At 37.6% G+C, this 16,148-nt stretch overlaps 1 protein-coding gene across 1 annotated transcript; it reads right to left on the bottom strand.

Moving 5' to 3' along the window:
- Positions 1 to 242: 242 nt before the first annotated feature.
- LOC124569462 lies at positions 243 to 623 on the bottom strand. Its single transcript, XM_047131072.1, has one exon. The coding sequence runs from the start codon at positions 621 to 623 to the stop codon at positions 243 to 245; it is 381 nt and encodes a 126-aa protein (XP_046987028.1).
- Positions 624 to 16,148: the final 15,525 nt, after the last annotated feature.

Consider the following 16,148-nt stretch of genomic DNA (forward strand, 5'->3'; position numbering starts at 1 on the left):
TGGTTGACCTTCAAGACAAGCATCCCGCGGAATATTATGTAGGCAACAAGCTGTTATAATCAGGTCATCAACTGATTCTGGTAAAACTGCAGCTGTTGTATAAAACACTCTAAATATTTGAGACGACGACCCAAAGACGTATTCTGCTACTCGAAGAGCATGACACAAACGATATTTAAAAATTTCTTCATCCCGATCTAGTCGTGCAACTCTTCGAGGGTATGGCTTCATCAGTTAATTACTCAGTGCAAATGCTTCATCACCTGGTATGAAGTGCTCCATAAAATATCACTGTTTGGAAGGCATTTAGATACAGGGAAATTAAAGTTGTTCTTGGCAATCTTTTTCCCCATCTCGAATTTTTGAAAAATACGGCTGTCACGTTCTTTGCCATTAGAGTCCATATCTACAACAATGAATTTGTAATTGACGTACACTATTGCAAGGAGAACGATGGAAAAGTAATTTTTGTAATTGAAAAAAAAAAAAAGACATCTGCTGTTTTTTGGTTCTTTTATGAGCACATGTTTGCCATCCATACTATCCATACAGTTTGGTGTATTCCATTTCCGCCAGAAATCTTGTTCAACGTGCTTAAAAGTATTTTCATTTGGCGAGGGCATAGCTATTATCATACGTTTTTTTTCTCAGTACATTCAAAACTTTCCTAACGATCCAAGAGATGTAGCGGTCAGATATGCGATAAGCGTAGTACAAAGATTTATAATGTCCCGTGATCTTCGTTGTGACTGTTTCAATGAAGTATTTGGCCCTTCGTTGAAAAAATATTTGCTTGAGATGAACCTGCCATTCCATGTCTTGCCTGTTACAGACAACATTCCTTCCTATTTTCCAGGTTTACAAGACCACATCCTTGAAGAACTTCAGTTCATGAAGATCAAGTTTCTGCCTCCCAACACCAGTCCGTCACTCCAGCCTATGGGCCAGCAGATTAATTCTAACTTTAAGAAGCTCTACACTAAGGCACTCTTCGAGTATTGCCTTGAGCTGACCGAAGCTACCAGTCTCACTCCCAGAAAGTTTTGGGAACAGCGCTTCAACATCGTTGCCTGCGTGAAGATGATCGAAAAGGCATGGGAAGGGGCTACCGAGAGAACTCTCACTTCTGCTTCGAAGAAGCTTTGGTCGGAGTGCGTCGTCGAATGTGACTCTGACGCATTTGAGTCAGTACATGTGGAGCCTGTAGTAAACGAGATCGTGTCTTTGGCCAAGAGCATTGGATAACAATGATATTGATGAGCATGTGGAAGACCACAGTCAAGAAATGACCACCGAAGAGCTAGTGGAGTTGCAGTTGTGTTTTGTACCAGGAAGTTGTGGAGAGAGGTTCTTCAGGGGAGATGAAGGAGGTAACAGCAAAGCAGCAATCTTCTGGCACAATAAGAGAAATGCTGAAAGCATAGGCATAGGTAGCATCATACATTGCAAAACATCACCCTAATAAGACAGTGTATACGAACGCTAGAAATTTAGCTGCCGGTAATGCTGTGTCTCATTTTCGCCAGGTGTTGAAAGGTCAGCAGAAACAAATGACTATAGATAGTTTCCTAGTAAAAAAGAATTAGTTATGGATCTTGAATAATAAAATACATAAAACTGTATGTATATTTTTTTAATAAATGGCATAAGATAAACATTTTAGTACTTTCTGTGTGGAACGCATTATCGCATTGTACACTAACCTGTATGGGATGAATTGTTTCGCTTAACGAGTGTTTCGCACTACGACCAAGATTCTGGAATGAATTGTGCTCACTACACGAGGTTCCACTGTATTATGTTTTCATCATTTCCTTGGGAGTGATCACATTCGCATAGATACGAACACATACATCAGGTAAGGAGGCATACTTCACTCGCTCACCGGGCGTACAAATTACTTGCGTCGAGAAGAGATCCTTACCATACGATACACGTAATGCCACTGATGGCGTGCTTTGTCATCAAACGTTTGCGGTTCCCACTCGAAGGCCACTTTCTTTCGGCTGCTAATAGAGTAGTTGTGCAGAATCAACTGTCATTAAATATCCCTTACCTTACACCTCGCTGTTGCAAACGGACGTTACACCACGACACACGCACAAATCCTACGACGGAGGTTGAAACACGACTGGCTCGTTTGGCAATCCAATACCGTGACCACTTAACCACGACGGCGTTACTAATTTTGGCTGCTCCATGTTGCTTATCCTTGGACTCTTCACTCTTTTTATTTTTCTTTTTTTTTTCACAGTCCATTACACCTACCTGTTTTCATGCTTGATCTGTGTTCAGTTTCTGACGGGCTGTCCACTGCGCCCTCTTACCACTAAAACAGAGGGGGATGCGATAGGAAGTTTCCCTTATTAGCAAGATCTATCTTGTGGCTGCTTCGAAACCCGACTCACCTATATAGGTATACACATTTTGTCCTAAGTTTTCCGCAACATATCTCTGCTATTAACGCATGTGGCTTTCGGCTGTAGATAGACAGAACACCGTGAGAAATATGTCCACGTTGAAAATTTAGATTCCTACCTGTTTCGTATATTCAGCATTGGTAGACACAGCAGAATATTTCTATCTTTATGAATTTAATGTGAGATATGTCTCCAGTTATAGTATTTCTACAATTATTCTTTAAGGCTGCTAATTTAAGAGAACCCTGGATTTCACATTCACACCATCTCTCACTCAGCGGACCCTGCACGATGAGCTTTCCACTCATTGAATTTTCATTAATAAGGAGGGTTGCGAAGGGATGCGAATTTTCCCCTCAACGATCCAACCGTAATTCAGCACACATAAAATTCATGACTGTGATGTCCAATACTAGTAAGTATCTTTCGTTCAGGAGCAGAGTCTCAGTTATAAACATTGTGCCTGTGCATACGATGTCGAGGGTCTGCGTTCAGATTAGGAAGCTTTTCCAGTATGTAGTTATTTGACCTTATAAATTACACCTACTATTGTGTTTGGTATTAACAAATGCATACCATATGTGCCCTGAAGGCTCTGTTTAAGGACATTCTTTACGTTGAAATATGATGTGTCCATGGAGCACATTGACATTATGATTCGTAGCTACATTTTCTCGGTAGCAATGATGGTCTGCTCAGAACATCTGCACATAACCAGATTTTCCATTGCCAGTGGGGAGTGAAGTAAGAACAACCTCATTCAGTGTGTGAAAAGTGTATTTTGGTAACTCATCCAACAGTTCTCACAGGAATTATGTGAGTCATCAGATGAAAGGATTGAGTCGATTTTTAGATATAATATTCCCTCAATTGGTTATTGGACACATAATATATGTATTTCTGAATATCAACTACACAGAAGTAGTGGGACAAGCTATGTTCTGGCGGATTTTGTTACTTCGGATGCCTACATCAGGGACACGTATGCACTCAGGGGCAAACCTCTTGTTCTCCTTTGATTGATAGATCCTTAACCTATTGTTCTGCTAAAAAGATCGTTCATTTTGTGTGACATGTTCTTAACCTATCGTTCCCCCATCCCCTCACCCGCCCACACCCTAAGGAAACCTCCCCACTCGCTGCTACAGGTACACTTCCAGATCTGAGTTATTGGAATAGCCCCTCTCACACTTAACAATTTGATTGACTACTTAATTAATTTCATAAATTAAGTAACCTCTCCCACTTGGGAAAACCCCTCCCCACCCACCCTGGCGTGATCGGTCATTTGGAGGAAATTCGATTGTAGTGTATGAAATATTGTTTAAACAATTTAGACAGTGTAAAGAATATTGTTAAGTTATTTATGGCAGTGTATGTGACATATTTTATTTATTTAGTTAAGGAATTTGTCTGGAAATTGATTGCTGAGTATGGAATATTGTTTATACAGGGTGTTACAAATAGGTACGGCCAAACTTTCAGGAAACACTCCTCACACACAAATAACAAAAAGATGTTATGTGGACATGTGTCTGGAAACGCTTAATTGCCATGTTAGAGCTCATTTTAGTTTTGTCAGTATGTACTATACTTCCTCGATTCACCGTGATCAAATTGTAAATTTTCACAATCAACATGTGTGGGCTGATGAGAATCCGCACGCAATTGTGCAATCACGTCATCAACACATTTTCTGTGAACGTTTGGGCAGGCAATGTTGGTTATGTCTGGATTGGGCCCCATGTTCTTCCACCTACGCTCAATGGAGCAAGTTATCATGATTTCATACGGGATACTCTTACTGTGCTGCTAGAACATGTGCCTTTACAAGTACGACACAACATGTGGTTCATGCACGATGGAGCTCCTGCAAATTTCAGTCGAAGTGTTCGTACACTTCTCAACAACAGATTCGGTAACCGATGGATTGGTAGATGCAGTTCCATGGCCTCCATGCTCTCCTGACCTCAACCCTCTTGACTTTCATTTATGGGGGCATTTCAAAGCTCTTGTCTACGCAACCCCGGTACCAAATGTAGAGACTCTTTGTGCTCGCATTGTGGACGGCTGTGATACAATACGCCATTCTCCAGGGCTGCATCAGGGATTCAATGTGACAGAGGACATTTTGAACATTTCCTGTAACAAAGTGTTTGAAGTCACACTGATACGTTCTGTTGCTGCGTGTTTCCATTCCATGATTAATGTGATTTGAAGAGAAGTAATAAAATGAGCTCTAACATGGAAAGTAAGCGTTTCCGGACACATGTCCACATAACATATTTTCTTTCTTTGTGTGTGGGGAATGTTTCCTGAAAGTTTGGCCGTACCTTTTTGTAACACCCTATATAAACTATTTAGGGGATTCAAGGCAGTGTATGGAACATAGTTTATATATTTTTTTAAAGAATTTTTCAGGAAATCGATCACCACCCCTGCCACACCATCCCCACCCCCTCGCCCCCCCCCCCCTCTCCACCTCCCCAGCTGTGGAGAGGAAGGATCTCATGAAGGGAAAATCAAGGGCATATTGTTTTTGTATATAAAAATCAGTTTGTGGGGTTTGGATTTCACTTGCCCATCATGCTTTACTGTTTGGGTAGATGCAGGTCTTGTAAGAAATAATTATATGTATATATCGCATTTTTTTCCCGATTGCGCAAGGGATACCGTATTGAAACACACATTACACGTAATTAGACACAGTTAAAAATCTTTCGATCGCAAAGCACAAATTGACCGCTGTCCCCTGTCCACCGGACTCACAGAACGCTACCGCAAACGCCCCCAGGAGTCGGGATGCAACAGCGGCCCCCGCGAGGCGAATATGCGGCCGTCAGCTGCTGAATCATGCGCAGGTGTCAGTTCGCGTCCCAGAAGGATGAGATGGCAGCATCCCTTTGATATATGACACCTGAGAAATACCTGTCGAAATACGTGTTCACCTAGATACCGTTGCTGGCGCTATGATGCACAGCTGCGGGTTCAGCACTGAGAGAAATGTAACGGGACAGACCGTCCATTACTTATCAGTCCCTTCCTGCAATTCGTAAAGTGCTGCAGCAATATTTAACTGTCGCTTTTGTAGGAGCTTTCGTGATGTCTCTGCTTGCCTGCATGGAAATTCTTGCCCTAACTGTACCTGTTTACGAAAATAGCCCAGAATAACACCGAATGCATTCTTCCTGATGGGCCTAACGAGACTCCACGTGTTCCTTTTCTGGAAATCGTGACTTCCTGCTTTCAACATACTTCTCAGAAACGATGTACGTTCCCAATGCTACAATCCCTCATCATGTCTGTGCACACTTGCGTAAACACTGTTAATCATAAAAACAATTGTAGTTTTTCTTTAACATAGCTTCCGCTAAATTTTGCTTCAAGTTATTCCATTGTGCTATTACTCTCTGTGCGTTCAGTATTGTCTTCTTCTTTAAACACATTTTCCACTGTAACATGTTGCACTTCTTATGCTATTTGCTGGAATTTTGATCCTTAGCGATGAGACTTGGATCGAATGTTGTCTGAATGTTTATCCTGTGTTCAGTAGGTAACCTTAAATGGTGAGTCTTCAAGTAATTCTCAGCTTCGTCAAGTTTTTCAAGAGCTCTTGGGGGATCTAGTCTATATACTCTTCAGGTCCACAGGAATAAACACACAGACGTGAAAACAAAACTTTCTCTTTTTTCATGCCTTATAGTCATAAGAAATTACATAGAATGTTCAAAATTATTTTCATTGTGTCTGGAAGGGCCTAGCAGGGAGTACTGCATATGATACATTGGATCTTAAGCTATACAATTGTTATAAATATGCTCAAAAATTAAGCTTGGGTGTGAAATCTGCTGAAGTAATTTCTGTCATTGTTAAGGCAAGGGTACACTTTACATGACACACATCACAAATGTCAATGAGTTTAAGCTTGGGAGTTGGCACTGTGATATGTTTTTGTGCTTTTTCGACATATCTTCAGGTCTATGCTTTGAAAAACCATTTTTTGCAGCTGTATGTGGCATTGGTACCACATTCCTCTATTTTTGTGCTTCCATTTCAACAGTCTCTTCAACTGGACCTCTCCCAACTGAGGCTCAGTTTTTGTGCACAGTAGATGCTCTACCACGTGCACTATAACGTAGCAGTAGTCCAGAACACCTTTCTTTTGTAGCCCACTGACGACATGTAAGACATCCATTCTGTATTTCAGCTAGGACGTAGACAGACAGAAATTGAAGATACGAAAAAATGTTCTAATTGTCCACTCCTCTGTTTTGCTTCTAATCAAATATTAACTTTTTACTTGACCTAACATATCGACACCTCCCATATTAGTGTTGTATTGAGATACAGCACATGGTCAGTCTATTTCCACGTATTTTATTTCTCTCTTTCACACCATCATGTAAATTTATTTTCAGGTTTGAAACCAAATGTAGTTGATACTAGGTATATCCCTCTATTATCAAAACATTTATTTATGGCAATTTTACCATCCCTCCAAACCACTCAGCTGATGATTGTCTCTTCCAGTCATCTTCATAGCGGAATGTGCTAGAAACAATGTTTACTTTAGTAGCCATTTGTGCATAATAATACCTGTTGTTGTAAAATTTCATTATAGTAATTCATCAAGTAATAAGATCAAGGTAAAATATCTGTTCTGAAAATACATGACCCTGCAACAACTGTGTCACATAGATTCAACACTGCTTTCCTCCAACATTTCCTTCCATACTGACATTTGGCGTGAACAGAACACTGCTGTATTTCAGCCCATCTTTATTTTTCTTTCGTGCAGTCAATAGTTGTTGAATTGCTGTACTCAAACAAAGTTCTCTGAGTTTGTCCAAACCCTAGACCCTTGTTAAGTATTTGGTGCTCAGCACCTTTTGCATGGCATTTCACCACAAATAGTTCTGCTGTAAAAACAGAGCTCCACATCACACACTCCGCATGAATAACATCATATATAATAGGTCACGAATTCTAGATTTTGTTCCCGTTCTGTTTAGTACTTCTGTTTTCTGTGTAGTGGTATTGTTGAGATTTTGCCCATAATTTTTTCCTTTTTTTCTCACATGCACAGGAAACTTTCCATTTCCTCACTTCTGGAGTCACACATTTTGTTAAACGACACTTCAATCCTGGTTTTGAACTGTAGTACCCATACAAGAACTCACGATTAGTAATCGGACTGAAAGCGTGGACACACCAAAGAATGGCCTGACACGATGGCAAGTGACAGCAGTTATTGTTGCCTTAGGTCTGGTTGGCTCTGTTATTGCTGACTGCGGTTTAAATGTTATCTCTGGGAATTATTTATATTCATGTCATTTCGCTGTGACAAGCAATACAAGGGAATTGTCGTGTGTTTGGCCAGTATCCTACAATTTACTGTGGTGCATTGTACAAGCGTTCCACTTGTCGTATGCTCCCATAATTATCATATGAGTTGAAACAAAAAAGTCAATTTAACTTCAAATAGAACAAACGAATTACAACAAGTATTAGAATCTCTTGTGCAAAGAAGAGACAATTACACAGTATAGCAAAGACACAGTACATGCCTCATGAATTTCTTTTATACCTGAAGAATTACAAGAAGATCCTCAAAAATGTCGGAAGGATTGCTAAAACAATGGCAAATGACAAATAGATTGAAAATTCCAAACACAAATCCACAGCTATATGGGTAGTTACAAAGAATCAAACAGCAAGTGAAACTAAACAATATAAAAATATAACCTTAGGTTGTGAAGGAAAAATGATCTCTTGCCCGACAAAAATTGCAGAGGCTTTCAACAAATATTTTGCAAACATAAGTGAAGAGTTGGTGAGTGGAGTCGAAGAACGTAATAAAACAGCACTTCCATCATCCAATAGCACAAGAAATGTGTCTACATCATTGTTCCTTTCACCTTCAAACACAGAAGAAATTTTATCGGCTATAAAAACCTTGAAAACAGGGTACTCATGTGGAATTGATGGCGCACCAGATGTGATTATTAAAAAATGCTTTCTTGCCTTAGCCGATCCCTTGACACACTTGTGCAACAGCTCACTGGCATCAAGAAACTTCCCTTCATGCTTAAAAACAGCAAAACTGAAACCACTGCTCAAATCCAGAAGACGTTTCAAATTATAGGCCAATAGCCCTACTGCCTGTATTTTCAAAAGTTTTAGAAATTTTTTTTTAATAGGAGATTGGTGGCCAAACGGTTCTAGGCGCTTCAGTCCAGAATCGCGCGACTGCTATGGTCACAGGTTCGAATCCTGCCTCGGGCATGGATGTGTGTGATGTCCTTAGGTTAGCTAGGTTTAAGTAGTTCTGAGTTCTAGGGGACTGATGACCCCAGATGTTGAGTTCCATAGTGCTCAGAGCCATTGAACAATTTTTTTATTCCACTAAGAGTGCAACATTTGAATTTCTTTATAAAATCTATGGTAAACTGAATGTGAGTAGTTTGTGACAGACATAGTCTTGATTTATCCGCAGTTCTCGCCATCATTGACGATAGTGCCCTACTGCAGAAGCTTGACCAATTAGGAATTAGAGGTATATCCAATGAGTGGCTCAGGACATATATATGTGGCTGCGAACAGGTGGTTGAAGTGCAGTATACTGACCATAACAAAATCACCTACTTCTATTCAGGATATCAAAATGTGAAATACTGCGTTTCTCAAGGATCAGTATTAAGGACCCGTTCTGTTTCCCTCTATGTCAATTATCTCATATACAACAGGTATTGCCAAACTACCCTCCAATTTGTAGATGATACAAGCTTCCTTATTAGTGGGAAAACAGAAGAAGAATCAAAAGACACTGCTATCCAATCAACAGCATAGAACAGTGATTCAGCTATAACAAGCTAATTATAAACAAATAAAAGACAGTAGCACTGAACTTCTAAAATCTAAAAGGAAGGCACCACCCAAACATACAAATAGAACTAAGGGACAGACCTCATAAAAGTGTTAACAGCACAAAATTACCAGGACTTTGGCTCCAGAACAACACTAAGTGGGAGGGAAAACTAAGCAAAACCTGCTAGATGATAAGGATCTTAAAAGTTGTTGCAGCAACACCAGCCTGTTAAATGTATACTTCTCCTACAAGCATTCTGTAATTAAATATGGCGTAATCTTCTGGGCCAATGCACCAACAAATATTAAACTTTTCAGGAAGCAAAGGAGAATATTAAGAATTATTGAAGGGATAAACAGTAGGAAGTCATGCAGACTCATATTCAAAAAAATTTCAAATCTTCCACTTCCTTACATTTTTATCTATGGAACGTCAGTTTCCATAAAACATTATACACATAGACAACCACATGTCTTATTAAAACTGAAGATGTACTGTATACAATATAAGACAAAAATCTGAACTTCATATGAAACAGGCGAGAAAGTCATTGTGCCAAAAAGGCATTCTACATATTGGGATAAAATTTACAATAATCTGCATAACCACATTAAATCAGTAAGTAAACTTAGTAGTTTTAAGGCTGAACTAAAGGCATATTTCACTAATCATTGCTTTTACAGTCTGACATAGTACCTAGAAACCAAACAACAAAAATAAATATGCAATATGAATATTGTACTTTGCATGTTGTCTCTACTGTTTGTTGTATATATTTAAATGTTAACTCGTTGGCTACGACGTTAAACAATAATTTCTCTGGAAGGGGATAAATTCGGCGCAATTTCTGGATGCTGTTGCCGTTATTGGCCGCGCTTCAGTATAATCAGCATTTAATCAGTCTTGTACTCACATGGGAAAAATAATCGCTATTCATGTCTACACTGTTTTTATCTCTATAATTTATTATTACGATTTACGTAAGTACCTTTTAAGTATTTTCTGTTCATGCTAGATTTAATGAAACGTATTTAGTTGAACAGTACCATTATTCAAACAGTACGATGCAAATGCAAACTTTTGCAAAGTGACTGGGAAACCACTTCTCACAAGATTTTTTTTTTGTATTTATTCCCTAATAATGGCACATGCAATTTAAATTATTCCAGGCACAGAATGAAATCAACAACAAGTTACGAAGCATTGCTCACTGAGAGCTGTAATCCAAAAAGAAAGGCTTAAATTTATCGCTTAGAAATTATGTAAGTAAATTACTTTCAGTGAAACACGTTACTGCAAAAATTCAAAGCTATGAATGATTTTTTAAAATTTTTCTTCTCAATTTTTCATGACCTATTCTACATCCTTATTCGTTTGATCATTATGATAAAAAATTTTAGTTTAGGCCTAAGCTACGGAAATTATGATAATTTTGCCCTCATATTGGTACCGTATCGAAAATCTGAGGGAATCCATCTAGTTTTTGTTCCACGTCTGTTGTAATTTCATTTAATTGCTCTGCATACTTGTACAGTACTGAAAACTGCAAATTATGTAAACTTTATATTTTTGATGCACAGTACTGTTGTTTATGCTGACCCTCTTGAGATATGCTAGAGTCATTGCAGAAATAGGAACTCAAATTTTTCAATTTATGAAAAAAGTAGTACATAGAACATAATTCCGTTTCACCTGTAAACTGAAGTATATTATAAGGCAGTGGTGCCGCTCGATTGTATAAACGGAGTATTGTGGTCAACAGGTAATGCAGCTTGTAACGTTTAAAGAAAGGTTGAGGAGAACTGGGGTAGACTGAAGACTTCTTTAGTAAAGAACTGACGCTGTCATGGCTGCCATTTAAGTTTCATAACAGTTCCTACAGTGACTCCTGGTTGGACTTTTTGTTTTACACGCCATAAAGTAATCGATATTGAGCATAAATAGTGCAAATTTGTGAGCGATTTGCAAATATAAATTTTAATAAACTAGTAGAAAAATGAATATTGCTGATAGGGGTAAAAACATAATTTCATTAATAGAAACCATTCTGAAAATTGTAGCGGTCACAATGGAAAGATACAACAACAACTGAAATGAAAGAAAAACATTTATGTGTAATGACGATCAGCGTGTACGTATAATAATAATAATTCTGTTCCTCCACATACTATGCCTGCTGTACATTTTTCCATATTATGTTTCACGTCAGTTCTTTTATTCACTACCGTAAAGTGGAATCACTTTGCCCCACTTTTGAACAGTTCTTCAAACAAATTCATGTACTGTATCGTTGTTTTGTAAAATAGCTTTTGAAATTGAGGAAGGTGTATGCTAGAGCAACGTAAAAACCATCTAGTAACGTAGAAAGACGTGACAGATTAATTTTTGAAATTTTGTAATGTTTTACAAGTTGGAGTAAAGTAGGCCCTGTGTTGGATTTCTTTGCTCCACGTAATATAACCATTATTGTAAGACAGGATGGTAGTTTGGGGCAATGTTACTCTTTTCAAAATTTATTTTTCTACCTTATAGGACAATAGTAAACCACCATTGGTGAAGTTTTTGGTTTGAAACGGAAAAATAATAAAAAAAGCAGTGTAGTGCACCTTTTTTCGTTCAAGATGTAAAAAGGTTTCAAAAGTGAACAGAATTTAGTGTTTTTTTGCTATCAAACAAGAGGCCAGTGTTTCATTAGGTATTCAGGTGTGTCCAAATCTCAGTAACTACACCAGGAAAATATTTTCCATAAATTCATCACCATTGGCCAACTATGGCACTGAAAAAATACTGCTTTCATTCAAACGCTTTGAAAGGTTTACACCTTCAATTAAATTCTCCCATTTGTGAAAAAGTGTATCTTTAGTTAAAGGTAAGTTCCAATTATGAAAAGATGGCGTCATGATATTTGTGGTTGCACCATCTTTGCTGCTAAAACTTCCATTAACAAGATGGTAATATTCATTTTCATACTGTATAATTACAAACGCACCAGTCTGCTTGCTGATTGGCTTTAACTTTTCCTATGATTCTGATAGAGGCACTTCATTCTCTATGCACTCCCACTTAATTTGTTCTCTTTGTTTCCCAATCTTCTTCCAAACTTCCATCAAGAATTTGTTCTATAAGCACATCATCAGCACTGTTTAGATGTTTCTTTTCTTAGGTTGTTTACTAGTACCTGTTTCTGTTGGAGAAGCATTATGTGACATTTCAAGCAAACACCATTTCTTATGGATTCCAGGCATTATTTCACATGCCCTGTCATCCATTTACACAAAGCAACATTAATCTCTTAGCATTACTAATTTTCATCATAACAAGATTCGTCCCAATCTGAATTAGGTCTAAAACAACTTTATCAATGGTACAAAGTTGCCTCATTTTTTTTTTTTTTCACCGCTGCTTTAGATTCTACAGCCATAAGTAATGTGTTGATTGTGACTCTGTGAGTGTGATATGATTTAGACAATGGAATTTCTATACATAAATGCATGTTATTTTTCTTCATTTTCAGTAGTTTTCCAGTACCGAAATACCACTTTATCCATACAAAAATTATCTAAATAGTTCAATAGTACAGTTGTAAAGATGTGGTTAAAGGAAAATATTGATGATAGCGAGTGACAAAATAATTCCAACATATCAAATAGTAGAAACTGTTAATTGCAGGACAGAATCAAAACCATTCCCAAATGTTCATTAGAATAGGTGTTAGGCAGGACTGAATCTTTTTTTAAAAGATGGAGAGAAGCTACCCCTGCAGAGACAAAGAAGTCCTGCTGTGCACTAGTCTTTCCTTATGTGTACTATTCTATTTGTTACTCTTCTTTTACCCTTGATACATAACATGCTTATTGTATTTCCTAAGATTTATATCACTTGGAGCATTTAAAGTTATGTAGTTATGTTACTACTATAGCATTAATTCTCATGTACCAGTACTGATATTTTTTTTAACTGAAGTAGCTCGTTTTAATAAATACTACTATGATGAATGAAAAAGTTTAATCCTACTGGTAGGAGAGATCAAAGATATTTTACAATAATTCTGAAATTGTTGGGAAAACGATATCAGTACCACAACATAAATAATGTACTGTATTTGAGAAAAAAACTCATTTAGTATGCAAATTTAACAAATACACCTTGTATTAATATCAGAAGTTTTTATTTTATGCATTTACATTGTTTTGCTTGGTACCTCTCTTAAAGTAAAGCACAGACTGTAAAAAACACTAGTTATATGCAATACGTTTTCGACAGACAAGTATTACATTACTGTAATTATAAAGTGTTTTAGGGATCCATTAAATGTCAACTGTGCAGCCTACATCAGTATTTCTTTGGTGGAAAATTATGTGTCATTTAATGACCTATCCTTCATACAGTGACTTACTGTGCCAATTATCAGAATTATTAAAATGGTGAATATGGTAGGGGAGATTGCAGTTAGCTGAACCTCAGGTTAACTGGACCATCACATTAATTAACAATTTAAGAGGGAAATTTATTTTTTCATACCATAAAGTTGCTTCCTTGTGTTGGAAGTTCCATCTGACTGGGAATACCATTTTAACTCATATGGTTGCTGTATGTTAGCTAAATTCACAGATGTATTTAAAAATGTGAAATTGTTTTTCACATCTATTAATTTTCCTAAATTTCAAACAGCAATAATGCACGATTCTGTTTCTTCGAGTTAAATTCTCTGTTTGTTACTTTGTGATAACACCATAAAATGTTAAGATTTGCATGGAGCCTTTTTCACACTATTTTGAAGATTTTTGGCAAGGTAAAGGTGAGGTTACTGAGCCAATAAAATCTGGGGTTAGGTGGACTGGTTCAGTTAACATATGAGTATAATGAGCAACTTAATAGAAAATCCTGCTAAATCACCCAGAATTACCATATAAGACATTGCAGCCTTGTAGGGTTAACGTAATTTTTGGCTTTTATTGTTTCCACCATCCTGAAAAGCTTTCGTATTAGCAATATTAAATCTTTCAGGTCAAACATATTTACTTTCCTGGATTTTTTTGTCATCAAATGCAATGGACAGACCTCCACTAATTCAGCAATAACTGCCTATGACTCACTAGCAGGAGCCTGGCAGTTGGAAACGTGGAGAATATCGGACATCGGGCAAAATCAGCAGCCAGAAATTACAGACTCTGTGCAAGTTTGCCCATGTTATAAGACTGGTGCAAGGAAAACATCAAGAGGTAAAAATTAAAGATAATCAACTGTCTTTACCAGTACATCCAGTTAACCAATAATGAGATACTGCAGCAAAAGACAGAAGCTCAAAATATTTGCCAAGAAAACATACATTCAATGAAGTAAAGCCTTAGCTCGAATGCCCAGTATTGGAAGAGAGCAGCAGCAGCTCTCAAGATAATGACTGTGTCCACTACATTGATTTCTCTGATACTGACATGTCCAGAATTGGTGATGAAAATGATTACCTCTGTTACCAGTTCTGTGTCATTCACCAGCCATGGCTGGACAGACAGAGTCAAGTTTACAATAACATTACCAGTACTGCAATAAAATTAACAAAATACTGCATTTAAAACTGCAATGTTTAAGTGGGTACTATAAAAAATAAATTTAAGAATTAGATTACAATACAAATTACAACAATAAGTTGTTTATTTAGTAAAATGACAGAGTTGATGCTGTTTTCATTAGCACTGAGTTGCAGCTCGGGTAGACACTGTTCTATCAGTGGAGAAGTATTTTTATTTACTGTAAAAATGTCGCTATTTGTGCATACACTAAGTTTAAGTTCTAAATTGTTCAATTGGTAATGACTGAATATCTTTAGGTAGAACATTAAATACTTTTATGACCACCACTGGGAAGTTGTTCTGCATCTAGTTAATTGACAACTTGGTCTGTGTATACTGTCTTTACAGTGAGTGCTGTGTTGATGAACTTCATTTCTCTTTCTGTACATCTCGTGATATGTCTTTGTGTGAACAACAAAACTGAAAATTTATTTTCTGAAAACAGTTGGAGTTCCAATTCTGGAAAAAATTTGTTTGCAATGGTCATTTTGTTTTACTTGAGACAATGATCCTCATTGCTTTCTTTAGTAACAAAAGCTCATTCTTGCAGTCTGCAGAATGGCCGCACGGTAACAGCCCATAGCTAATGTGGCTGTGGAACATTGCATAGTACACTGCTAGTAGGTACTGTTGTGAAAGGGCACTTTTTAATTTCTTCAGCAGGTACAGAACCCACAAGAGTTTGAAATATATGTTCGATGTGGTGTTGCCAGGTTAACTTGGTGTCAAAGAGAAAGCCCAGAAGCTTAACAGCTGCTTTGGCACCCAGTGCTCCAGTATCACTTAGTCTGTATATCAGACTCTGCATCTTGTCTTCACTAATTTTCATCTTCTTCATGATGAACCAGGTCTTGGCCTAGTTGAGTAGGACATCTACTTGATGAATAGCTTGAAATACATTCCCCCCTTTTGTGGACAAAGTCGTGCCATCTGCAACCTGTTAGGTGTGTCCATTGGAGCCTATGTCATTAATAAAAATTGGGAACAATTGGGGACCTATTACTGAAACAGTGAAGAAGGAAACTTCATTGTAGTCAGAGTAGAACAGAAATCTGACATGAGTGGTCACTAACATGTTGCTCAAGTCTAAAGTATATGATGATGGCTGTGAAGTGAAACTTTTGTTAGTGTTGTTTCTACTACAAAATTTGAAACTGTAGGGGAAGAAGGTATCTTTTGTTGCTTGAAATCAAATAACTGCCATACTACCCAATCAAATACACGGAACTGTTGTTGCTTGAAATTTAGTAATTGTCATACTACCCAATCCAATACATGGCACTAAGGTTT

The sequence above is a fragment of the Schistocerca americana genome, unplaced genomic scaffold (assembly GCF_021461395.2).
Source record: "Schistocerca americana isolate TAMUIC-IGC-003095 unplaced genomic scaffold, iqSchAmer2.1 HiC_scaffold_15, whole genome shotgun sequence".
Taxonomy (NCBI): domain Eukaryota; kingdom Metazoa; phylum Arthropoda; class Insecta; order Orthoptera; family Acrididae; genus Schistocerca; species Schistocerca americana.

Bases quoted from the DNA above. Each gene is read 5' to 3' on its own strand.
- LOC124569462 (XM_047131072.1), bottom strand. From the start codon at position 623: ATGCCCTCGCCAAATGAAAATACTTTTAAGCACGTTGAACAAGATTTC.